This window comes from Brachyistius frenatus, unplaced genomic scaffold (assembly GCF_029030835.1).
Source record: "Brachyistius frenatus isolate BFR_SWC_R1_liver_20210118 unplaced genomic scaffold, ASM2903083v1 Contig_271, whole genome shotgun sequence".
NCBI lineage: Eukaryota > Metazoa > Chordata > Actinopteri > Embiotocidae > Brachyistius > Brachyistius frenatus.
This window is the reverse complement of record NW_027210870.1, coordinates 39,604-66,469: the sequence shown is the minus strand read 5'-3', so window position 1 is coordinate 66,469 and position 26,866 is coordinate 39,604. Positions and strand designations below refer to the sequence as shown.

At 45.4% G+C, this 26,866-nt stretch overlaps 1 protein-coding gene across 2 annotated transcripts in view; it reads left to right on the top strand.

Moving 5' to 3' along the window:
* The window catches only part of kcnq5b (potassium voltage-gated channel, KQT-like subfamily, member 5b), a 107,832-nt gene that overhangs the window by 52,506 nt on the left and 28,460 nt on the right, over positions 1-26,866 (top strand). For both annotated transcript variants that reach the window (XM_069721721.1, XM_069721720.1), the window contains exon 2: positions 25,105-25,195. In XM_069721721.1, coding sequence (XP_069577822.1) covers positions 25,105-25,195 — 91 coding nt within the window. The remainder of the gene's footprint in view (positions 1-25,104; positions 25,196-26,866) is intronic.

The window sequence follows — 26,866 nt, the reverse complement described above, 5'->3', positions numbered from 1 at the left end:
TTTATGAATGGAAAATGTCAGATAGGTTTTCCAAAGCCACTACGGCCTGAGTCTCATGAGCTTACCATGCTGTTCTGGTGAGTTCATGCTGTCTGGAGCGGCGATGTGGAGCACCACCGGAGGGACGGGACCCCTGCGCCCCCACATCCACTTTACATCCTGCTGTTTTAGATTTTAACTGTCAAAACGATCCGCGCCGGCCGGCCGAGCCCGTGAGGCTGAAATTTGGCGTGTTGATTGGGTGGTCTGTTTTTTTTTTAGTTTTTTTTTTTTTTTTTTTAAAGAAAACACATTTTTTTGTGATTTTTAGATTGTTGTTTTAAGGCAGCAAAGCCTGGAAAACGTAGAAGTGAAGTGGGAGCTAATGACAGAAGAGGAACAGACCTTTTTTTTTTTTTTTTTTATGTGGTCTGAACAAGCCTCCGTCTCCGTTAACCGTCCGTTTGTTTCCAAGTGTTAAGGTTCAGCGTTTGGTTTCTCGGTCGTCGTTAACATTCGACTGCGCAGCTTTTTATTTTTGTCCTCGTTGCCTTTTGTTCCGTCTCGAACGTTGTTTCTGTTTAACAAAAGTGCGGCACACAAAGCGGAGTAACGAGAATTGTCTCGTGGCTGATGGGCCAAAGGGCTGTCACGCCATCTTTTTTTTTTTTTTTTTTTAATTTTAAATTTCTAGACGCTTTAGCAAGACAAACACTGGTGCTTCCACCCTTTTCTACACGGCCAGCTTCTGCTTCATACGATCATTATGACAGATGCTCATTCGCGATTTAAAGCTGCTGCCTTCTTAAAAATAAAAACTCTCACTTTCTCTCCGTTGGCTAAAAGAAACTTTTGTGTCACTTTGCAGAAAAACAGACCTTTGAGTGTTGTGGAGCATTTGAGCTGCTCCTGAATTATTGAGTATGTTTGCTCTCAAAGGGCACAATCTGTCACCTACGGGCAGGTTGGTCTTCCGCAAGACCGGGACAGGCCTACAGGTGTCGGGGGACGGGGGGGGGGGGGGACGGAGCAAAAAAGATTGTACTTTTGAACTTATGCACACGTTGAAAACAGGAAATAAAAAGCAGATCATGGAGTGAACTTGATTCGGATATCTGAGCTGCATCTTAATTCGGGGGAGGAATACTTCAGAGGACGCAACCTATGAAAGCTGAAGTGTTTTTTTTTTCAAGGAGATATTTTTGGAAATTTCTCATCCTCATTTGTTTACACACATTTAAGCCAAAAGTATAATGTTGCCATGGATACAGTGAGTTATACTGCGGGCAGCAATATGAGTACCGATTTATATTTGTTTACGTTTTGGGAAACGAAAATTGCTTACTCAACTATTAACAGGATATCGAAGAAATCTGGAAAACTTGAGGGTTCTCAAACGAGTTCTGAAGCGTTGAAGTGACTCCCTCGGAGTGTCGGTCACCCCCTGAATCTAAACATGTACGCAACATGTCCCGAGTGTTTGGATTTCACTGAATTATGGCTCACAGCGAGAAGAAAAAGCGTCACAATTTGCGCTAATCAGACACTAAATAAACTCCAGCAGAGTCTCTCGTATGCGATGTTGTCGCGAAGTCTTGAGCGGAGAGCTCTCTCCGACCGCGCTAAAAACTACCGCTGCTCCGAGGGATTATCGAAACTTCTGGCGTGGGGCCAGGAGAGAAAAGACGGGAGACGGAGCGACGCTGAGAAAAGAAAGCGGCAGATAGAGAAAGGACCGATGAAGCAAAAGACCAAAAGAGGAGAGACATCCTGCTGTCAAGCGAGCGGTGTAATCAGGGCCAGATGTCTTTGTGCGCTCCCCTGACTGCAGGCCGATTTCACCCTCTTGTCTCCGCTGTTTGTTTTGTGTCCATTTCGAAGCCTCACATCGAGTTTGGTCGGAGGCGCTTTTTTTTTTTTTTTTTAGAGATTTGGGCGTCTAATGGCTCTGAGTTCCCAGACATCCATTCAGCTGCTTGTGTGCCTGACCTCGCTGCCCGCAGAGCATATGGGGTTGTGTAACAAAAGTGGTTTCCATGCTGGTGAAGACCCCACGCTTGCACGTGCCTGCCTTAGAGACACAACATCCACAGTCACGCACAACAGTATCCGAACTGAACCTTTTACTGGATCTCTTGCGAGTTTTTTTTTTTTTTTTTTTTTTGTGTGTGTGTGTGTGTGTGTGTGTGTGTGTGTGTGTGTGTGTGTGTGTGTGTGTGTGTGTGTGTGTGTGCGCGTGCAGCGCCGACGTACACACCAGCATGCGTTTGTGTGGCGCGTTAATGTGCCGAGTTTGTGTCTTTTTAATGAAGGTGTCATTACATAACTGATGCAGCGGAGCATCTACGGTACCGACACTCTCACGTAGCCTCGTTCAGTACGGTCAGTTCAATGAAATCACTTAACAGAATAAAAATCCGTTTTAAAGCCTGTTTCCAAGATCAGACATTAGCAAAGGACACGTTTTCTTATTTCATCCTTTCACTTCTACCCGATTAGAGTTTATTCAAATAAATACAAGTGTACTGCGAGTTGAATTGTGCGATTCGTGTTTGACCGTAGCAGCCCTGCTCTCAGCAGAAGTATGTCGATCTACCACTTTACTCCGGACTGAAACCTCAACAAGTAAAATTGAAATATTAATTTATTTGACATTCCCATCAGCATTAGCTGCACTGTCCTTTTGTAGTTTGTGCTTATATGCATACATTAACATGCTAATGCAGGCGACCATGGAAAAGAGATATAAAAAAAAAAGAAAGAAAGGAAAAAAAAAGCCTTCTAGCATTTTATATGGCAGAAAAAACATTTCTTGAAAAAGCTTTTATTGTGAAACATTTGCTGGAACGCGTTGCGACCGTAGCCTATATATCAAAGTGGAAGTAGCTTAAGTCCAATGAGGAAGTGCCATATAGTGCAATACCACCGAGCACCACTAGAGGCGGATTCCAAAAAGGCTCTGGCTTCATTGACTCCCATTCAACTTCTCTCTTGAGTTACAAAGTCAATACATTTTTTTCTAAAAAATTTTTTGGTGTTGTTAGCGAAAGTCACTCCTTCATATTAGTTTTCTGGCGGTCCATCTGAAAATAATCCCGTCATTGATTCGACATTAAGCCTCAAAAAGCTGTATGTTTGGGGGGGGGGGGTGCGTGGGTGCGTTTGATTGACAGGCCTCTGGTGCAGTCAGGTTACAGCTATCGGTGGGCGGGACGCATTCATGTCGGGTTTCCAATCAGATCAGTCAGATCCACTGCTCGCTCCTCCCCCCAGGTCGCCCAAATATGGGCACAAACGCTCTAAACTAGCAAGGTGGCGCCGGCCAAAACACGAACTCGAAGCTTCATAACGGTCGTTCACAAACCAACTGTTCGCTTGGTTGTGACTGAAATCGCACTTTAGATGAGTAATCCAAAACAACCAGTAAAAAAAGCAGAATTCTCTTGTTGACTTTATGATATAAAAACAATGGATTTATACAATATTGGCCACCGTAGGAGCAACAGCTTAGAAACGAGCCGCTCGTGCCCCCATGTTACATTACATTACATTACATTTCATTTAGCTGACGCTTTTATCCAAAGCGACTTACAATAAGTGCATTTCAACCATGAGGGTACAAAAACCCAGAACAACAGGAATCAAGAAAATACAATTTCTTCAAGAAAGCCAAACTACAAAGTGCTATCAGTAAGTGTCATTTTAAGCGCTACTAAAGTTCTCCTGTTCGAGGTAAAGTCGGAAGAGGTGTGTTTTTAGTTGTGCGCTGCGGTGCTTCAGACCTCGTGCAGCCCGGTTAATTTAATGTACCACGAGCCTTGTTTGAAACTCTGAAACTTTCACACAAGTCTCAAGGGTTAAAGTAAAAAAATAAAAAAATAAAAATAAAGTTTCCATGGAAACAGCGCTTCCATGAGGGAAAGAAGATTCTTTATGGGACTTGATAATCCGACCAACATAAAAGAAGCAGCGTGCAGCTACATCATAAAACACACAGGCCGCACTTTCCTGTCTGGAAGTCGTGAGCCGACGCTCACGACGCTGTATTGTTTCCTCCGTGTCAACGGTCTCTGCGGGGGCGGGGGGGGGGGGGGGGCGATCGCTCGCGACGAGGTGAATTAACACGAGCGGCGGTGCCTTCATCTGCAGCCGCCTGCACGCTGCAGCTCGCTGTTTGTCAAGTTATTAGTGGCGGTATCGTTAACCTAACAATGAAACTGGTGGGATTTGACAGTGGCGTATAAGAAGGGCTCGGCCATTGTGTTTCCGGGGGGAGGGGGGCGGAGGGGAGGGGAGGGGAGGGGGGGGGGAGGGTGGGGGGGTTTCGGCTGAATTTGACAGCCAGCACTTTCTAACATAGCTGCGAGTGAAAGAGATCAGGAGAGGTTAGCGGGTCTCCACTCTCCTGCTACTTCAGCAGAAGATGATGAAGTGCAGGCGGAGAGGAGGAATATCTTTTTTTTTTTTTTTTTTTTTTTTCTGCCAGACTCACAAACTCCTCCGCTGTCGGCTCTCAGGAAATGAACGCTGACATGAAAGTAGAGCAAGAAAGCCGCCTTGGAGGGAAAGTTTTCGGTATTTCTGTGTCGGTGTGACTGTTTCTGTGTTCTTGGATATCGAACAGTACTGTCGCGACAATGAGCTTCGATTACCCGCTTTCACGTTCGCCGAAGATTCGTCTGGTTTCGTTGCGATTAAATATTTCGGCGAGCTCTGAAAAAAGTTTTAAAAAAACAAAACACCTTGCATTAACTAAATTTATGGTTACAATACACTTAGAATTTTTCTTTTCACAGAGACAGACTGGCAGTTTCTCCCAGTTTCCGCTCTTGATGCTAAGATTCAGCATCTAGCATCGATTGGCCGCTAAGCTATACGCCGCACGCAGCCGCATGCAGCTCAGTGCACCGACGTGCTATTAATATTTCCCAAAATATCGAGCCAATCTGCTCAAATCATTAAGTGCTGTGACTTCTCGACGACGTCACACATTTTTTTTTTTTTTTTTGAATTTTCAGCTCATCACGGTGGCCTCGTCTGCTTTTTCTGTGTGTGTGAAAATAATTTCATAACTCCAGAAACTCGACTGACGTGCCCAAATCTCTCTGACGCAACAGTTTAAGAGCGACGCTGGCAGCTTCTCGCTCCCCGGCGTACGACGGCAGCGTGTTTTCAGCCTGGTAATTTGATAATGAGTTTGCCAGGCAATGGCTTCCAGATGCAAAGCCCTCCTGCGCTCGCGCTGCAGTGTGAAAATTGCAGAACTGCCGGCGGCCCGAGCCGGGGAGCCACAGGTTGCTGTAACACCTGCAGCAGCAGCAGCAGCAGGTCAAAGGTCAAAGAGGAGACTGTTTTTGGATGCGAGTTAACAGCTAAAATCTTAAAAAAAAAAAAAAAAAAAAGGGACTGAACATGAAGGAAGAGTGTAAACATGATGGAAGTTATTTTAGGCTTCTGTTGGCGCCCTGCTGTTGTCAAAATCAATATCCGATCTCTTCGCGCTGTATTTGAATAAAGCTGCAATCACAGACATATAATCACAAATTAATCTTTGCATGCAACATGAAATATGTTTCCTGGTAGCTGCACCCACATTATGCCTTCAGACATCCAGCCTGATGGGGGACAACGGCCAATCAGTGGGAGTAATTAAGCATAATAAGTGGTCGTCGGGGGGAGTCGAAACCGTCGCCGGTGCGATTCGGCTTTTTAAGGTGCAGCAGGAACACAAGAAGAAGACGGCGACTGTCTGCCTGTAAACACACGAATGTCAACGGAGCCTCTCTAACGTGCACTCAACCTTTTTCCTCATCTGTCAAAGCACTGTGAGCAAATCTAATTCTTCTCTCTATTGTTATTGATGCCCCTCAGCTTTTGTGTGCCACCTGTTTGCATAACCAGCCATCCAGACATGTGGACAAAAAAAAAAAAAAAAAACGCTTAGTAATCGTATTGTTCTCGTGCAAATATGAGTATTAGTGGGCATTGTTGTCGAATGCCCGCTTTGATGGCTGTTTGGCATCGAAACTGAGACCGGTCCGACTGGCTTAGTGGAGTCTTAATTCAAGGTCAGGAGATATCATTGTCGTCGGGACAAAAGGAAGCACTGTGGGGCCGAATGTCTTTTTTAAATGTAGCATTACCGAGCAGCTTCAGTCGCAGCACCACTTTATTTGTTTATTTTTCTTTGCCATTATCGCTTTCCTCTGTTGTTTGAAATGTCTCTCACTAAATGCCGCCTACACGATCCACGCCGAGTACTTTTTACTGGCTTTGATCCTGATTAAAGATTAAAGATCCCGATTAATTTGATCAGGAAGTACTCCGAAAAACATTTTGTTTTTGTGTGAGACCAAACATCGTGTGAGACCAAACATTTTTTTTTTTTCCACACTTCACGGGGACTAAGAGACCGAGCTAATTGCAACCAAACAGAAAAGCAGATTGAAAGAGAATAAGAGAAAAGGTGCAAGTGTGTCTCTAATTTATGTGTGTGTGTGTGTGTGTGTGTTTGGATTGAATGGCGACACCATTGTGCCTTTTAAGATTACAGGTCACTCGTGCATTTATCATCATCTTCATCATCGTCAACCCCCCCCCCCTCCCCCCTCCTGTTTACAATGAGGAGGGAAAGGCCTCTAACTGCTGGAGGAAGCAAAGGATGACGTGATATCCGATATCGGGCTAAATAAATAATGTATTTACCGAAGGAGATCAGGGTTTGGCATTAAAACCTAAATAGTAACTCACCAAAGTATCAGTCTGGTTATTAAGGCATCAAAGAATAAGGAATAAGAATGCACCAAAGTCTTAATACCCCAGCCTCGAGTACCCAGACCATTAACTCTATATAAAAGTGAACGTAGCTTCCGGCTTCGAAAAATGAGGCCGATGCGCGAGTGTCTTAAGCTGCAATACCACCGAGTTCGACTAGAGGTTGGCTTCAAAAAGCCTCCGGCTCCCATTTCTAGACTCCCATTCAACTTCTCATAAAGTTCTTTATTTCGGTGTTGTTAGCTGAAGTCTCTCCTTCTTATTAGTTTTCTGGCGGTCCATCTGAAAATGATCCGTCGTTAATGAGAAAATAAGCTTCAAAAAGCTTGTGTTTTTAGGGCCGTGTCTGTTTGATTGACAGGCCCGTGTTGCAGTCAGGCTACAGCTATCGGTGGGCGGGACGCAGTATCGCCGGGTTTTCCAATCAGATCAGTCGGCTCCACCGACTGATCAGTTCGTCCAAACGTGGTCACTTCCCGCTTCGAAACGCTCCGAACTAGCAAAGGTGGTGACGGACGTTGAGTCCGGTCTTCGACATCCGACCGACGGGGTCGACAAGTGCAATGAAAACATTGAATGCGGACGTTGCCGCCTGCACGAAGTCAGTAAATCGGCCTCACAAGTTACAACGACATCACGTTCGATCGCCAGCGACGGCTGCGTCGTTTCAAACCGACCGAACGTGGCAGCTGATTGGTTGATTCCTCAGCTGGAGAAAAGACATTCGATGAGCCGCACGTCAGAGAGCACGTTCAGCTGCCGACGCTGACCTGGCGGCATTTACGTTGTTTTCATGTCGCCCGTCCCGATAGAATACAAATAGGAGACATTTATTCAACTGTAGAAGAAGATGGACGCCTTTTTTAATAACTGCGAACCGTCGCAGAGTGTCCGAAGATCCCCCGAAGCGCTCCGGTGACCTTTTCCCTCCCAGCTGCTGCGGTGGACTCTTCCCTGTGTTTAACGCCACTTCTTAAAAGCTTCACTTTGCGTGAACGTAAACGTCTGAAAACGTCAAGTTTCTCGTCGGCGCATCGACGCTCGCCGGTGTTTTACGGACGCGCAGTAAATCCTCGCCGCTGCTGCTGCTGCATCGCGAGCTTTTATTTCATTTCGAACATCTGCCACGGTGCGCTTGGGAAAACAGCTTTTACTGGTTGCGTCGGCTGTGCTCATTCATGTCACGGGCAGAGTGAATGTGTTCGTGTGAACGGCGGGGGGGGGGGGGGGGGGGGGGGGGGGGCTCCGCTTGGCGTTCGACGCGCGATAACTTCTCCTCTCTGTGACGTGAGACATGCAGCCAGCGCTCGCTCGATTATGATGCGATTAGCTAATTGGGTGAAGATGTGGAAAGTGAATTATGCGTGTATCTCATGCTACGCCACTAATGGATGGAAAATACCTCCATCTCCGACCTCATCCTCCCCACACCCTTTAACCAGAGGACGGCTCATAATTTCCAACTGGTGCATTCTAAAGTGAATAGATTTAGCATCTCAGATTTATATCATCTTTCCATTTGGCTTTCTCTGGCTGTCTCGCGTGTAATTTACTGCGAGGTTGTTATCGTTACTGTAACAAAAACAGCCAACCAGCTCCTGTATTTATGCGTTTTATCCTCCTGACCCTGCGAGTGCCCCTCATCTGAAAAGCGGTTATTAAAAATTAATCTCGCACTGTAACAGCCCTCACCGCAGCATTTTTCTGTCACTCTGAAATATTTTTCGAAGAGGCCCGCCGTGCGCTCCCTGATTCCCGACGTCTGCGTCGCTCCACGGTGGCTTGAAGTTCAAATTACCTTGAACAGAAAAGTCAACAGTTTTTCCAGAAAACAGGGAGCGTGATTATCTGGCACCTCAATTATTGTTTCCACAAGAAGCGAGCGGCTCTACCGAGTCGCACGCATCGGTCTGCAGCGTACCCGCACTGTAAAAACGGCATGACAAATCCCTTTAGCAGAGACGCTGAGGAGCACCGCCAGAGAATGTGCTGTTCACCACTCGGCAACTGAAACAGGAAGTGCACTGCTTTTCCACACGACTCCGCAGAAAATGGTTTTCCCATGAGCGGTGGCATGCAATCAGGTGCATGTGTTTTCTTGGCCGTAGTAGTACGCGCCGTCGGGGTGGTGGGGGGCGGGGGGGGGGGGGATGAGGAGATCAGAGGAGTCGGACGCCCGTCAATCATCCTCATCTTCCTCTGCACAGTCTGGAAAGAGGTGCTGAAAACCGCCGTGAAGATTGTTGCAGCCGGATTAGCGGATGGCGTGTTCGGAGTTTCAACCCTCCTCCCTCCCTCCCTCCCTCCCTCCCTCCCCAGAACTAAATAGGTTTTAAGGCCTTTTGCTCTTTGCATTCGCGGCTCCAATTCGAACGACGCTCCGCCGCTTATTTCTCAGAGTGAGGAAATACAGTTTTCAGTTGACTTGAATCGGGTTGAAATTCACGTTCGTATTTGACCTGTTTAAAGATCCAAAGCGTGTTTTTGTTCAAGAAGGCCAATAAATAGAAATTGAACAGTACATTTTTGCTCATAATCCCATTAAAGATGTATTAACGGATTCACCCGAAGCCTCGCTATGAATCACTTCATTTTCATTGTTTTGCATGACAGGTCAATAGAAAACAAAACACTTGACACCTTGAATTTTTTTCAAACTAAAAGCCCTATAGCGTTTTATTGGAAAGAGAACACCTCATAAAAAAAGGCTTTTATTGTGAAAGGTTTGCAGGAAGGCGTTGTGCCTGAAGTCAGACGATCACGCTTTCGATGAAAAGCTCTGTATTTCCTTCGATTTGTATCGGCTTAATAAAGCCGGGACATTCGTATTCGGGCCGTCTCTCAGTATTTTGCGCCTCCGGTTGAAACTTTCTTCTGCTTTTTTTGGTTTTTGTTTTCAAAGACTTCGTTCGTAGCTGCAGTTTACTGTTAGTTTACTGTTAGTTTACTGTTTGCACTGTCTTTTAAACACGGCGGTTGTCTGTGTGTCACCGCAGTTCCTATTGTAACAGAGGAGAGTAACAAGGCAGATGTAGGAACTAAAAACGGAGTTATAGGAACTTAAAAGGTTCTAAGTTCCCCACACTTTAAAAAGGGGGAACTCCTTAGAAATAGTTCCTGCGGTCTGAAAAAGGTTAATGGCCGCCGCCGAGGATCCACCCTTCGTTGTTTGTCTTCGTCCGCCTCATTCATTCGTCTTCATCTTGTTTGTTTGTAATTGTTTTCTCTCGGGCTGAATTCATCTGGCTCTCATCTCGTCACTTCATAATGTAAATCACCTCCCTGATATTGTTCCTCTGTGCTGAATGTGCCTCAGAAAAGGCTTCGCGTGCAACGTCTTTCTGCTCCTCCAGTAAATGGTAATAAAAAGGGCGCCGCGCACAACGTGATGAAACGATGAACAGTGAAACTGCCTCGTCGTGAGGATTTGTTCAATAATTGCGTTTTATCATCTCCGAATGCGGCTAAATATAAAGAGAGAAAGAAATATTTGCGATGACGTGAGCCGCAATGTGCTGATTTGTATTTTCCAAACCAGACTTTTAATGAACAGTACCAGTGTGATGCAAGAGTGTGTGTGTGTGTGTGTGTGTGTGTGTGTGTGTGTGTGTGTGTGTGTGTGTGTGTGTGTGTGTGTGTGTGTGTGTGTGTGTGTGTGTGTGTGTGTGTGTGTGTAAATTGTCATCGGAGGAAATAAATGTGAGGAGAAAGGTGAAGTTGTAAGAACTTCATCAAACTGTCATCGCAGCAGCGCTTTTTATTTGAGCTCCCAGACACATCGTCAACATGCTGCTTGTTATCTGCTGTCGGATCTCTCTGATATATTCTTATCTGCTTCACTGTATTTCCGCCCATTTACTGCTGTCATAATTCAAAGTCCCCACTGGGACCTTTTAAAGTCTCTCTGTTTTTTGGGGTTTTTTTTGGGTTTCTATTAAAAAACAAAGCCGTGTTGCAGTTTTATAACATAAATAGTTGCTGTTAACATCCCGCATTAATCTGCACCCAAAGACTAAAACATTTACAGGTTTCACAGTTTCACAAGTGAAAATAATTGACAGCAAATGAAGAAAAAGTCTTTTAACAACCAAGAGATAAATTAATTCAAGGCAAATCACAAACAAGTTTATAAATAGCATATTGGCGCGTTAATCGAATTAGCCAAGAAGCTATTATCCGTCTATAGTCTCTGGACAGGTGTTACAAAGTTACACTAAAAAAAAAAAAAAAAAATGTAAATATCGTTGCTGCTTCGGCCCCTCATTACAAAGTTATCGAGATTGTTTATAAGCATGCAAAACAACTAAAAAATAAATGTTCAATAAATCATTCAAGACTTCATATAGAGAAACTTTGATTTCTTTTTGTTCTATTTTTCCAAACTTGGCAAAACGATTGACTTGGTACCAAGGATAAACTGATTCGATTTCAAGGGTCAAAGGTCAAGGTCACTGTCATCTCACATTGACCCATGCTCGTGAGCACGATATCTGGGGAACGCCAAGACGTCAGTGTCTTCAAATTTGGCACAAATATAAAGTGGTTACATTTTGGTGGTCACAGGTCGGAGGTCACGGCCATTGTGACCTCACGTCTTTGCCATTTTTCGTGGACGCGCCATCTGAGGAACGTCCCTCAGCAACAGCTTGAAATTTGGTACGAACATCACGCATCAAGCCATCTTAAGCAGTTTTACCTTTTCAAACAAAGCTTCTTGTTTCTACTCACTCCTGGATCTTCTTGTCTTTTTTTCTGCTGACGTGTCAAAAAATGGAGGTAGTTTACAGCGGCATCTTTACCCCCCCCCCCACACCCCCCCCCCTCTCGCCCCCGGAGGTTATTTTGCTACGTCATCGAGAAGTCGTCCATCACGGTATCATCACATTTCCAATCACAGCCTTCCCAGTCGACCACTGAACAACTGGCAGGAATGTACAGGATGTTTGGTATTCGTCACACAGTTTGTAACAGCTGAAATACACTCTTTCCTCAATTTATTTATTTTTTTCCTGTCTTCTTGCGTTGCTTGTTAATTATCCGGTTTCACCACAAATATCTCGCTTCAGCCTCTCCGATGACTCTCCCCCCCCCCCCGCCTCGCCCCCCCCACCGGCCTCTTACGTATTTGTGGCCTTGCTCGAGGCTCCCTCCGCTTCCTCTGGGAAAACGCTGGTGTGTTTTGTGGACGGATCTTCACACAAAGTGTTCACGTTAAACGGCTCAGACCTCCAAGCTGTTTGTTTTTTTCTTTCTTCCCGTCATTATGGATATTTGTTGATGCTCATAAACTGAACGTGCACAACCAAAACTAAATAATACAAACAAGGCTGACGTGCAGATACATATGTGAATTTAAATGCACGACTTTCTGTGTCATGTATGTCGATCGGCGCTTCGACTGTTCTTTAGGAAACATACACGTGACGTCCATTTTATATATTTAGTCTGTGATTTTCTTTTTTTCTTTAAGAGTGGTTGTATCATTCTTATTGTCTTTTTTTTTTTTCCTGCAAAAACCCAAGATTGTGTTCAGTGGTCGTGTTTTTTTTTTTTTTAAGTAATTTACTTAAATATGATACAGTAAAGTTAAAGTTGAGCTCAGATTAGAGAAAGGTTGTGGGGTTTAGTTTTTTTTACTTAACTATTAAATCTTAAGGGTCTCCTTTGCCGGTATTATAATAATAATAATGAACTTTATTTGTATAGCACTTTGTCTAAAATGAGTTACAAAATGCTTCCCATAAAATAATCCATTAAAACAAAACAACCTCTGAACTTAAACAAGCCTTAAAATCCAACAACACAATGATCGTATAAAACAACCATAAAACAAATTACAACAGGGAATAAAAGACATAAGTGGATCACTGAAAGGGTTTTATTGCCGATAAAAGTATAGTTTTAAGAAGAGATGTCACTGACTCTGCAGCTCCTTCCTTGATTCGGAGGCGCCGACTGCAAACGTCTCCAGAGTTTGACGCGAACGTCGATGTGCGCCCTTCTGCCCACGTCCACGGAGAAATCGCGCCGGACTGACGCTCGCAAAAACGTGTGCAAGTCAGGAACTGACGACGATCGAGCGACGAAATTCGTAACACTTACTCTCGAAGGTTACGGCTTCTCCGTGATTCGCGCTCGCCACGGTGCTGCGCTCCGTTGATCGTTTTTATCGTTGATCCGCCCTCGTAATGTCAATGTCGCCAAGAATGATCCCGTATCAAGTGTTCGATTAGCACCGTTTGATGGCTTATTGCAAATATAATGTGTTTATATATACTGCATAAAAAGTATGTAGAAAAGAGTACATGCATATGAGAATTCTTTTTACCACTTAATATAGGTATCGACCCCCAAAATCCGGTATCGGTTGGGCTCTAATTTCTTGTGGATTAAAGGAGCCTCTTTTACCTTACAAACTAGTCATCTACAACAGAGGGGGGAAAACACAAATCATTTTTACACCTGCATCAGTTTTGGTAGTGGAACAAGCAAACATTGATGTTGCGTATTATCACCTTATGAAGTCAATTTGGGTCTTTTGTTGCTCAGTGCGCCACTGTGTGATTTTATAGCGGCTGGAAACAGGATTGACAGGCGTGATAAGTCTTCAGAATCGAAACAATGAGCTGAAAGATGCTAAAATGCTACATAGAACTGAAAAGATATGCACACCCCATTTCACATAACACGTTTTATCTTTCTTAAAACAAGAAATATTTATTATTGCAGCCGTAAAAGATTAATTTCAAAGTTAAGTTTGTCTCTGCAGTGACAGTTAGCGCATAAGAAAGTCCGCGTGCGTGAAGACGGACTTCGCCTAGAAGTGGCGTGATTCCTCAGAAATAGACAAAATTGATGACATCCAAAGAAAATGAGGAAAACAAAAGGAGGTGGAGATGGAAAATAAAGATTGCCCGTTGATTGAAAAGCCGTCGTCACCACGTATATCTGTATTTGATTAATAATTCATCCTTTCGGCACGGCGGCCCATTTTAATGTTCTCAGCCATCAGCCTCATCCTTCGTTATCACCCAAATTTAGACCGCATGGAGATGGATGCTCGGCGTCAGCCCATCGACCGGCCCACTCCACCGCCGCTGATTAATGGGGCCCTTGCTATTCTGAGGTCACCGGGGTTTGCCTGAGCAGATATCACACGGCTACGCTGGTGTCTTCCACTCTCAGATGGAAGTAATGTGTGTGCAGCCACTTTTTCAGCGAGAGTGTTTTTTGATTTAGTTCAGGGCTCTAAAAGTCACGGGATCACAGTTGGGTCTTCATTTCAACGCCGACCACTTCTCTAAACTCTGCATACCCTTGGGAGGGTTGTTTTGTGCCGCTGCCCGTCCCGAGCGAATGTATTTTTCTCGCTCCGCTCGACTCATCCTCCGCACGTATACGGCCGGTTTATTTATCCGTGAATTTGACCTTTTGAGTAGGTTGGCTGCGTGGGCGCGGTGCTCCCAGCGGTTCTCCAGCGCGCCATCTGGACAGGTGATGCATTTATTCGGGACTTAAAGGTATTAGCTTTCCAAAATAAAACTCTGTGGGGTTAGTCGAGGACGCTGCTTCCCTCCTCGTGGCGGGTTGTGTGACAATGAGCGCTCCATGTGCCTCTGCCACTCCCTGACCTCGGCGAGTCCGCGTCTGGGTGCCTCATTATCTCCTCACCCGGCACCATTAATACTTGTTTGCTTAGAGGGAGATTGGAGGTAGAAGTGGGTCGCAGCCCGAAGGTCCAAGTATTGACCCGTCACCGGCTGCAGGAATTAGACAAACACTGTTGATCGATGGAGAGAGTCGCCGAAAAGTCGGAAACTGCAAGAGAAAGTCACTGTAGACGTTTTCAGCTGTGGAAAAGGATCGATAGGTTTGCAAATGACACAGATCCGTCCCAGACAATGATTGCTTTGGATAATATCCTCTACCATAACAGCGATAATGGGAACTGTGTGCGAAAAAGACTCTTAATTAAAGTAGTGAGAATGAATCGTGGTGTCAGTGTTGTCCCGGAGGACCCTTTTTTTCAGCTGTCACGTCCGTCTCCATCTTTCATCTGAAGCTGGTTGATGAACAAAAGGCAACGTACTGATACAGAGTAAAGGAATTATTTATGGACATCTCCTTGAGGCCATGTGGCCTCTCCTGCTCTCCTTACTTTCTCCGTAAGTGATTCCACAAGATAATCACATTATTGTCCGCGTCTTGCCAAAACACTCTTCAGCGCTCCTGCTTCGAGATGCCGCCCGTACGCATTTCATTTCAGCCCAACACACGACTGGACATCTAATAATCACTGTGAGTCTTTTTGGCAGGAGGAGGTGTGGGACTCTGAAATCTGCTCCGGTTACACCCCGAGATGTGAAAATGTGTTCCTGTATTAATGGTTTACCGACAATGGAATACACTTTGTTCATGACTTTAAAAAGTAGCATTATAGTTATAAAAAAAAAAAATCACTCCATAATGGCCTTTTGCGGCGTAATGATGCTGGTTTTTGGACAAGATTAAACCGGGCATCACGACAAAGCGTGTAATACACACGCCCGTCCACTAGAAGAAGCGTATCAGTTTCACATCTTTGCCTCGTGGCAAGTATCACTGTGCTGTACTTTAAGGAAAGAAAACCATGTGGAAACCAATGTGGTTTGGGTTAGAAAACACCAAAAAAAAAAAAAAACATGTAATAACGATTAGCGTTTGTCACAAGACCTCCTTCATTCGACCTGCCTCAGTTTACGTACGTGTTCTTCTTACGTCTAGACGACATCTGAGTATTTCTATGCTTGGCTGCAAGAGTCGTACATGTACGTTATAAAACTGAAAAAAGGCGCGTCTGGCAACGCCGATATCTAAATAATCGAAACGATATGGAGAATGAACTGCAGCTCGTTTTTTTTTAAAAAAAAAAAAAAATTTAAACCACTCAAATGGTGATTTGATATAAAAATGGAAAGTCTTTCATGAGTGCCAACACACTGTACTTCACTGTAAAACAAATATAAGGACGACCACTTGACAACACAGCGGAGCTTCATAAACAGTCTCTGGCTTGTTTATAAAGTGTGACTTGTTCAGTTCCTCCGCTCTACTTTCCATTACGAGTCGTCGTGCCGCTCGGCCGGCGGACCTTTTGATTTGCGGATCCTCTCGACGTGCCTCGACACGAGAGCGCAGACACATTAAACTAGAGTCGGGGCAGCTTTACGACATTGCACACTTGTGGTTTTGTGCAGTCGTGTTTCTCTTTCTCTACAAACATGCATTTTAAAGGCAATCGTTGCCGCGTTCTCGTTGTGGCCTCTTGGATGTGGGCCTGTGGGTGGTCTCGGCGGCTTTATCTCCAGCGCCTTCGCTTATTGTAATAGAACGTAATTTCTTATAATTTCCTAATTAATTCATGTACGTGGCCTTAAAATAGGCGTCCCTCCTCTCGTGTTTCTTTTTTAGGTTTTGAGGTGTGATATATCAACCCAGCTGTGCAGCTAGCAGCTGTGGAGGGAGGGGGGGGGGGGGAGCGTTGCAACATGATGCACCCTGCACAGAAGAAAGTAAGAGACACCAACTTTGGCCAGATTTAGGAAGTGGCAAAAAAGGAGGAGCAAAATGGCTAAATAAACGGTGAAAAGCAAATGTTTGCAGTTGGAATTTGTCTCTGAAGACTTCCCCAAAAAAAATCACAGATTGCATGTGATTAGCTGAAAGAAAAAAACCGTCGAAGCACGCACGGTGTTCCTGTAAACTTTAAGCCTCCTCGTGTGTCTTCTACGACATCAGCACGTGATGATGATATGTGGGATTATTTAAATGTTTATATAACGGCTGCGCTGTGAGACCTTCACCGCGGTAAAATCGTCCTGTCAGTGAGAGCAAAAGGAAAGTTTTGGCACATCTTTGGTCACAGACTGTGACTCTGCAAATTGAATCCTATAATACAAAACTAACTGTCAAAATACTTACAAAAAGATACGAGTTTTTTTTTTTTTAGTCTTTGTAGCTCCGGCTGCCTCCTGTCATTTATAATATGAAACCTTTAAACAGAAGCGGGGACTTTATATTGAACTACATAAGGCCGACAGAATGTGCAGCACTTAGTGTTGGAAGGTTTGATGGGGGAGGAAGTGAGAGCTCCAAAAAAAAAAAGACTGTGACAGGTACATCTACCGGCTGAAGCAGGCTGCATAATGCGCTCGCATTTAACATGACATTTCACAGCACCACATCAGTGCCCTGCTATTAAACCTCGAAGCCATGATGTTCAAGTTGGTGTCATTGAAAAAAAAGAAAAAAAAAGAAAGTATTTTCTTCAAGTTGTCGGCGTCTTCGTGTTTGAATGTTTCCGAGTGAAGTTATGTTCAAGTACACAAGTCATGTGCTGTACGAGGACCAAAAAACTCCCGTCAGCTGATGATAAACAGGTGTGAGAACTGAGTAAGTGGACCTCCAGCATAAAAGCGTCACTGTAAAGTTTTGGTGCACAATTACAGCTGCTAATTGTTCGCTTTGTTTTGGGGGTTTTTTTTGCATTCAGTTGACCCCGTGGTCAGAGACATGTAAGCCTGGCGGGAGGAAGAGAGGTCCATTCGTCCGTCCATTCATTTCCTTCTGCTATTACGGGGTAGCAGGTCCAGCTAGTTAGCCCCGACTTACCTCTCCTCGGCAACATTTGTCAGTTACTCCGACAGACTGTGTATAAAAGTGGACGTAGCTTCAGGCTCTGAGAAATGAGGCCGATGCGGAAATGCCTCAAGCTGCAATACCACCGAGTGCCACTAGAGGTCGGCGCCATAGACTCCCAATCAACTTCTCTCATGAAATTCTCACTGACTATCTATAATCAATAGTTATTTTCGGTGTTGTTCGCTAAAGTCGCTCCTTCTTATTAGTTTTCTGGCGGTCCATCTGAAAATAATCCCCTCATTAATTAGAAAATCTGTGTTTTTGGGGAGGTCTGTTTGATTGACAGGTCAGTGGTGCAGTCAGGTTACAGCTATCGGGGGGGGGGGGGGGGTAGTATCCCCGGGTTTCCAATCAGATCGGTCAGGTCCACCGCTCGCTCCTCCCCCGGCTCGTCCAAATATGGTCACTTCCTGCTCCAAACCGCTCCGAACCAGCAAAGACGGCGCCGGAGAAAATCTGAGCCCCGAGGCTTCGTAACAGCCGTTCACGAACCGACGGGCGACGTCGCTGCTGGTGACGGTGGAGGTTAACTTGACCAGGCAGCTATCGTGGATGTCACGGAGCTAATATCTGCGTATTTACTCTGCAGAGGTTGATAGGTTCAGCCCGTAGTCTGGGCACAAAAGCCCAACTCAAATGAGATGACGGAAAAAGGAAATTCTCTGGCGACAAAGAAAATGCAACTGAAAGTCTTGGCAGTCGGCGAGATGCCCGTCATGTGTCGACTTTGAAACCTCCTCCCAAGTATTTAATTTTCATTGTGGCGGGGAGAAACTTCCTCTCTTTAACCATAACCGTAAACAACACGGCGGGCGCCAGGACGTCAATGAAAATATGAAACACTATCGTTATGGTGTTTGTGTTCCTCAACGCAGCCACAACAGTCGGAGAAATCCCCGTGTTGTGCTTTCTGTCGCGTCGACGTAAATCCTTTCACAGCACCGAGAGCCGTCGCCTTGTGTTATCGAAACGCCGCTGGGGGGGAGGGGGGGAGGGGAGGGGGGAGTTCAAGAGTGAGACGTCACCCCAAAAAAAAATCCCCGCTTCCCTCTTCGAGCCGACTCCGCAGCTTTTGATTTGCACTTTCGTCTAATCTTCCCCAAACACACACTCGGCTCATTCTTGCTCCCGCTCGGCGCTGCTCGCGTAACATCAGCCGTTATGGTGTGTGTGTGTGTGTGTGTGTGGTGGTGGGTGGAGGGTGGGGGGTGGGGTAAGAGACACAATGTCAACCCCCACCCACCCCACCCTCCTCCACCCTCTGCCTGACAGGATACAGAGCACGTCGACGGTTCAGCCTTTCAAAGAGCGCAGGTGCTTTGTGGAGATCATCGGCCTCGTAGCGGCGTGTCCCCCCCCTCCCCTCCCCCCTCCTCCCCACCACCGAGCTTTACAGCCTCTTCTCTTGTCAACACCGTGACTTTTAACAGCTGGTATAAAAAAAAAAAAACACGCACGTACATGCCGTCCTGCAGATTCGGAGCGTTTGTGCACGCACGGCGTAATGGCGCGGCGTTTTACACGAGCGTCAACAGCTCTTAACGGTTCGTCCCCCCCCCTGTAAGACTCCGAAATGTGCCGAGGAGGCCCGTCGCTGGCGGAAGAGGCCCGACGCGTCGAAGAGTGGTCCGAGGCACGCAGATCGCGACCGACTGTTCTCCGTGGAGGAATGTGTCGCCCCGCGGCGGAAGGTCAGAGGTCGCGGGAGGGGGTGAGGGGGAGGGTCACGTCTCTCCGGGTCGCAGTCCGTCATCAAAAGGAGTGACCTGCTGGTGTTGTGTTACGTTCGGGAGGTCGCGGTGACGTTTTTATTTATGACGTTTCAATCGGCTTTTTGGAGACGGCGGCGCCGACGCGCGCAGGAAAAAAAAAAAAAAAAAAAAGCGCTCGGAGAACCCGCAGACGTCCTGAAAGCTGACAGATTACGAGTGCTTTTAAGACCCGAACCGGGCTTTTATTGGGCTTTAAGTTTCACTTTGTGTCCTCGTAAAGTTCCTGAGGATAACGCAGAGGTAACGTGACACACACTTCCTCTGTTCCCCTGGCTCGGCTGTATTTAAGCTATTTTTTTTTTAAATTTTTGGGGACATTTGAGAACGATAGCCTCCGCCAAGGCAGGACGCTGACCCCCCTCTCACCGGGTCGTGAGCGCGGGTGGCTCTTTCACCCGCTGCGCCGGTTTATTGCAGCTTTAATGCTGCTGACTCCTGTAATGAATACGTTTTTCTCTGCTGAAACAATTTATGGACGAGTCAACAGGGAACGGGTCGATTGTGAATCATTTAAAGTCCTTCGTGAAGCAGAACTGTTAAATAAATTAGGGTTTTAATTCCGATTTTTTTTTTTTTTTTTATGAAACAAGCAGACTGATAATTAAAGGGGGACTCTGGTAAATTTCCAAAAAGTTATAGCTTTTATTGAATTTTTTTTTATTTTTTTTTTTTTAAAGAATGGTTACAATCAAGAGATCCTGGCAATCTGGTACAAAACAACTTTTCTCTTTGTGAGACTGATGTATTTTGTACTTGGTCCCTGTTCCAAATATATCAAATAAAATGAACTAATTAACTGAGATATCCTGACGTTTGGTCCTCAGTGCAGGTTAAGATGGAGCCTTTGTTTCCCACAATGCCATGCAGCAAGCATCCTTTACTGGACGCCCCGAAATCAGTTTGTAACATCGTCTCTCGGGTCAACTATCGAGACAAACAAATTTGAGATGAAATAACCGTGTTGACATCATCAACTCCTGATGACATCATCAGGGTTACTTTTCTAAATTACTTTAAAGGAGCAGTGTGTAGAATTTAGTGGCATCTAGAAGGGATGGGTCATAATTTTCGAATAGTCATTAAAAAGAAGAAGAAAAAAAAAAATCGATCGGTAAATGCGACTATCGTTTTTCCTCGTTTCAGTTGTTTTCTGCCGGCGCCTGGTTGTAATGCGTTACTCCCGTCAGAAGGTGGCGATAATCCACCTGAGAGGTGTCTGCCAGCTGCCATTGAACAACACAAGGAGAAGAAGAACACAATGCTACCAGGCTCCAGAGCTTTGCAGGTTAAAACTGTCACGGTGTGAACAGCAAAGATGACCACGGCCGTGAAAATCAATTAATAGTCGATTTGTTTAGAGCGATTTTCAAACAGTATTTTAGCTTCAAATGCTCAACGTTCGCATCTAGTGGTGACATTGCAGATTGCGACCAACTGAACACCTCTCGCCTCACCTTCCCTTTCCAAATTCAAGCAGGTAGAGAATCTACAGCATATGTGATAAACGCAAAAAAAAAGTGTTTAGTTTGTCCCTTCCGGGCTCCTCTATCATGTATATAATGTGAATATACAAGTCTAATTCTGCCACACAAAAAAAAAATCCTCCTAAATCCTACACACTGGTCCTTTAAATGGCAAGTTAATGAAGTAGAATCAAATATCTGCATTCAGTTTATTCATAATTAAATGCTCTGCTGACGAACGAGCGACCCGCCGGTCTTCAGCAGCAGGATTTGGTTTCAGGACCACGGACAGCGGCAAGACGACACGTCTACGCGACACGAGGCCGAGAGCTTCTTTCGTTGTGTTTTTTTGGGGGGGATCGTCTGACGTACGAAACCCAATCAGGCCCGATCATTACGGCATCATTAGTCCATTAGCGTACCGTGATCCAATTAACACATGACAGGACTGATCGGGGGGGACTTCTTGACGTTATGTCGGCGTGCTGGCCGCACCGATTCTTCTCTTCCTGCAGCGGTTAGTGGTTCATAATAGAAGTAAAAACCCTGCAGACAAAGGTGGGTTTAGAAACGTTACAATGGGGGATCCAAGGAGCTGTTTAGTGTTACTTTGTGATCTGCGTTTCTTTTTTTTGTGTGTGTGTGTGTAGCTTTAAAAGCTCAAATTAACTCGCTGACAAGTCAAAATTAAACTTTGCGAACGGGCGTCGGTTTTTACTCAAAAAGAAGAAAAGCTGACGAGACACTTTTCCGACCCGGACTTTTCTTTTTCTGGGCTTCAGGTTTCACTTCGTGTCCTTATAGAGTTTCTAAAGGATAACGCAGAGCTGACATTAATGTGACTTCCTTCTTTATTTAAGAAGTGAAAAGAAGATCTATTTTTCTCACTATTACTATTTTTGTAACGGGACAAAAATAGTTTGAAAGATGTATCACTCTGTAACATCCCTTTATTATCAGAGTGGACGAAGGGTTTCTGTAGTTTCAAAAACTTGGATAGTCGTGAATTGCCTTTTAATTCTAAATCGGGGCCTCCAGTATTTGCATTAAAACCAGACAGGTATAAGCATAAAGTATAACACAGCAGTAAATCTTCCTTTTATGAGGATTATAATGTTCTCTTGTTCTTCAGTCTGGTTGAGAGAGGTGCTCCTTTAGTTTCGTCGTTACTTTGGAGACTGTAATTTGTGGTGCTGAGGGTTATTCTGAGAGGTGTTACTAATAGTTTGCTCCTCTTATTTAAATGAATAGGGTTAGTGGTTTAATGTTGTGGAGTATTGGAGTATTTACCAAGCGGCAACCAGCGGTGACGTCACCCGTCGGTTTGTGAACGTCCGTTATGAAGCCTCGAGTTCGGATTTTGTCAGTCGCCGTCTTTGCTAGTTCGGAGCGGTTTGGAGCAGGAAGTGACCATATTTGGACGAGCTGGGAGGATCCAGTGATCTGATTGGAAACCCGACGCTACGGCTTACTTTCGAATGAATGACGGGATTATTTTCAGATGGGCCGCCAGAAAACTAATAAGAACTCGTGGAGAAATTTTTATCGACTTTGTATTTGATGAGAGAAGTTGAATGGGAGTCTACGGAGCCGGAGGCTTTTTGGAGCCGACCTCTAGTGGCACTCGGTGGTATTGCAGCTTCAGGCACTTCCGCATCGGCCTCATTATTTAGACCCGGCGACGGATAATAGGCTGTAAGTGCGAATATTACTTACTGGTTTCGCAACTCGTTCTCCAGACGAATCAATTAATTTATGTCCGGTGACACACCGGGTGTCTCCGTGTTTCTATGCGAGTGGAGGACGAGTGGGAAGAAGGACAGATGCCTCCGTGTTGCGCTCGTGCGCCAACGTTGGACGGTTTTAATTTCCAGCCCCCAGCTGTTCGGAGGGGTTAAGAGCGATCGCTCTGCTGGAAGCGCGGCGCGGGAATCCTCCAGATTAATTCCAAAGCCGTCGTGACACTCGGGCACCGAGGCCGGCGGGAAACATTAGTTTGCGGGATTAATCGGGGAAGCTTCACCGAGCGCCTAATGAACTTTTTAAGTTTAAATACACTCAGAATGAAAACATGACGGGAGCCGATTGTCAACTGTGTAATTTTCGGTCTGACAACCTTGTGAGCGCGAGAGGCGTAGGTGGGCCGGTGACGAGGAGCTCGCTTCTCAGCTGACAGCAGCACAATGCTTGTCACTGGATGTTTTCCTCCGATCAAAGTCACATTATTCCAGATCTGTGGAAATGTCAACAAGCCAAACCTCAATCCTTCCGATACCTCTGAGCTTTTTATTCGGCTTTTGAACTCCCCGGCAGCTCGTAACGGGGTCGGGACGCGATGACGTAACCGTGGCCGGCGGCCGTGTGAAGATTTTGACCTCCATTTTGGCTCTGCGGACGTCAGCGACGGGAAGTCAGAGCAGCTCGGCCCGGTACTGTACTGCAGGGTTGCGGGACGAGTGACGCAGCTCGGCGACGGGACGTAATCCTGAACGAGATGCTGATGGGAAGGATTCCCTCGTCTCCGCTTCGCTGCAGCTGTGCATTATGGGTAGAGCCGATGTCACATTGCCAGTAATGACCTTTTTGCAAGTGAAAACGGATCGTAATGTGCAAAACCTTTTTCAGAATTCAAATGTCCCGAATTGCACTAATTGCTGAGAAATTGTTGTGAAGAAGGCGCTGATTGGTTTCATGGTAGTAAACTGCTGGTAATTAGTCTTTTATTGCTCAGCAAATAGGTGTGTTTTCATTTTTTTTTCTTTCTGTTAAATGTTTCCGGGTGCTTTCACACACCTCATAGAAGAAAAAGACAACAACTAAAAAGAGTTAAGTTTTTAAATATAGTTTGGTCCAAAGGTAGCAACGGCATAATATTAATAATAATAATAATAATAATAATAATGTAGCAACAAAATGTCTGTGCTCAATCATTTTTCTTGATTGAAACGGAAACGGCTACGAACCAAATTGGAAACCAAATCAATGTCGACGACGTAAGCGCCGACAGGAAGTAGGTGATGACGACAGAACTTAATGGGTGACAACGGGACGTGGGTAATGACCACAAGAGGCGCTAGGCGACGACGACGGGACGTGGGTAATGACGTCAGGTCGTAGGGGACAACGACAGGACGCAGACGACGATGGTAACGATGGTAACGACAGAACGTAGGCAACGACAACAGAAATTAGGCGGGGGAAACGGACGACAGGAAGTAAGCCTTGACGACAGGACGAGGGCAAGACGAGAGGACGTAGTTAATGACGACAGGAAGTGGGTATGTCGTGCAAAGCTCTGTAGTGCGCTCCCCAAAATTGCAAAGAGAACCCAAAACGAAAACGGTTTCAGACTTCAGTCCGGACACCTCAACACTCACCAGTTACGTTTTTAGAGTCCGTCACTTCTGCGCTGGATTCGGCTTTTAAGCCCAAGTCTCCAGAGATTCACAGAAAACAACTCATCTACCTACTCAAAGTGTATTTCCTGCCTCCTTCAAAACAGAGCGCTGCTATCCGAACCACTCAGGACTAAAAAAAAAAATCTTTAACTGAAATTCACAGAGTGACCACGAAACATCACCAGATAATTGTTTTTATAGAGATGTTGAAATGAAACAAAGTGAAATTAGGTCGAATTTTCAGGGCGGTTGTCTTATTTTTACACACGTGGTCAAATGCAGTGAACACATTTCGTCCACGAAATAGTAAATATTCGAGTATTTCCTGCGTTCATTCATTTTCGGCGGGACACGGCTGAACATGCAGAAGGTCGCGACAGGCGCAGAAGGTCGCGGCAGGCGCAGAAGGTCGCGACAGGCGCAGAAGGTCGCGACAGGCGCAGAAGGTCGCGACAGGCGCAGCACGTCGACCAGACTTTCTCCTTAACGGGGAGATTTGAGATGATAAAACACAGATGTGCTCTCACCGTTTAGCATCGAGCGCCACTGTAACTCTACAGCCGGCGCTCGTATTTCAGACGGCGATGTGTTTCTGGAAGATTCGTGTGATGGAAATAAAAAAGAAAAAAAAGAAAGAAAGAAAGAAAAAGAAAAGATGGAGAGGGTTTCCTGGCGGAGGCAGCGATAGTCGGAGTGTGGAAATGGTTGGATGTTGCTTGTTTTCCAACAGCCGCAGCTTCACTGCTTGTTTCTCGCAAATCATGTTGCACAAACAAGCATGATTAACTTGATATCTCAGGAAATTGAATAATAGTCGGGCTCAGTGGTTCACGGCGGAGAGGAAATACAGTAAGTTCTTCGTGTCCTGCTCTTCTCGGTACCAGAACGGGTTCAAGAGTTTATCGCAGAGGAAAATGGAGTGAACGTATGTGACCGGTGGAAATTATGCTTCGGTGGTCAGTGCAGTGGATTTCAAGAGGTCGACCCGCTGATGTCGCCACGTCTGATTCCAGGTTTTGTGTTGTTGTTCTTGTTCAGGTTCATCCTGGTCTTCAGCTGCCTGGTCCTCTCCGTGTTCTCCACCATCCCGGCTCATCAGGACTTCTCCTCCTCCTGTCTACTCATCCTGGTAAGAAACTGAAAACACGATCCTCGTCGGAAGCTCGTCACACTGGAGCCTGACCACGAAACTGACCACGAAACTGACCTCGAAACTGACCTCGAAAATGACTCATGAAACTGACCACGGAGCTGACCTCAAAACTGACCTCAAAACTGACCATGAAACTGACCACGGAGCTGACCTCGAAACTGACCATGAAACTGAGCTCAAACTGACCATGAAACTGACCACGAAACTGAGCTCAAAACTGACCATGAAACTGACCTCAAAACTGACCATGAGACTGACCATGGAGCTGACCTCGAAACTGACCACGAAACTGAACACGAAACTGACCACGAAACTGACCTCGAAACTGACCTTGAAACTGACCACGTAACTGATCATGTAACTGACCTTGAAACTGACCTCAAAACTGACCACGAAATTGACCTCGAAACTGACCACGATATTGACCATGTAACTGACCTTGAAACTGACCTCAAAACTGACCACGAAACTGACCTCGAAACTGACCTCGAAACTGACCTCGAAACTGACCTCGAAACTGACCACGAAACTGACCACGAAACTGACCTCGAAACTGACCACGAAACTGACCTCGAAACTGACCTCGAAACTGACCACGAAACTGACCTCAAAACTGACCTCGAAACTGACCTCGAAACTGACCTCGAAACTGACCACGAAACTGACCACGAAACTGACCTCGAAACTGACCTCGAAACTGACCTCGAAACTGACCTCGAAACTGACCACGAAACTGACCTCGAAACTGATCATGTAACTGACCTTGAAATTGACCTCAAAACTGACCTCGAAACTGACCTCAAAACTGACCTCAAAACTGACCACGAAACTGACCTCGAAACTGACCTCGAAACTGACCTCGAAACTGACCACGAAACTGAGCTCAAAACTGACCTCGAAACTGACCTCGAAACTGACCACGAAACTGACCACGAAACTGACCTCGAAACTGACCTCGAAACTGATCACGAAACTGACCTCGAAACTGACCACGAAACTGACCTCGAAACTGACCTCGAAACTGACCACGAAACTGATCATGTAACTGACCTTGAAACTGACCTCGAAACTGACCTTGAAACTGACCTCAAAACTGACCTCGAAACTGACCACGAAACTGACCACGAAACTGACCTTGAAACTGACCTCGAAACTGACCTCGAAACTGACCTCGAAACTGACCTCGAAACTGACCTCAAAACTGACCTTGAAACTGACCTCAAAACTGACCACGAAACTGACCACGAAACTATCTGAAACAACATCATGACCGCTACCACCTCATACATACATATGTTACATATACATATACATATGTTGCCGTTGGATATTTAAAATCTCAACAATACGTACCAGTATTGTCGTAAAGCACAATTTCAACATCATTACTATTTGTACTTTACTTGAGTATTTTCGTTTTCTGCTCCACCACATTTCAGAGGGAAACTTTGGACTATTTTTACTCCGCTGCATTTACTTCACAGCTCTTGTTACTATGGAAACCGTTTTGATAATCATTCAAAGCACTGATGAGAATTTCTCATTATTTTCAGAATTTTTACAAACCGAACAGTCAATGAATTCATGGAGAAAATAATCAGCAGATGAATCCAATGTGAAAATAATCATTAGTTGCAGTTGGGTATG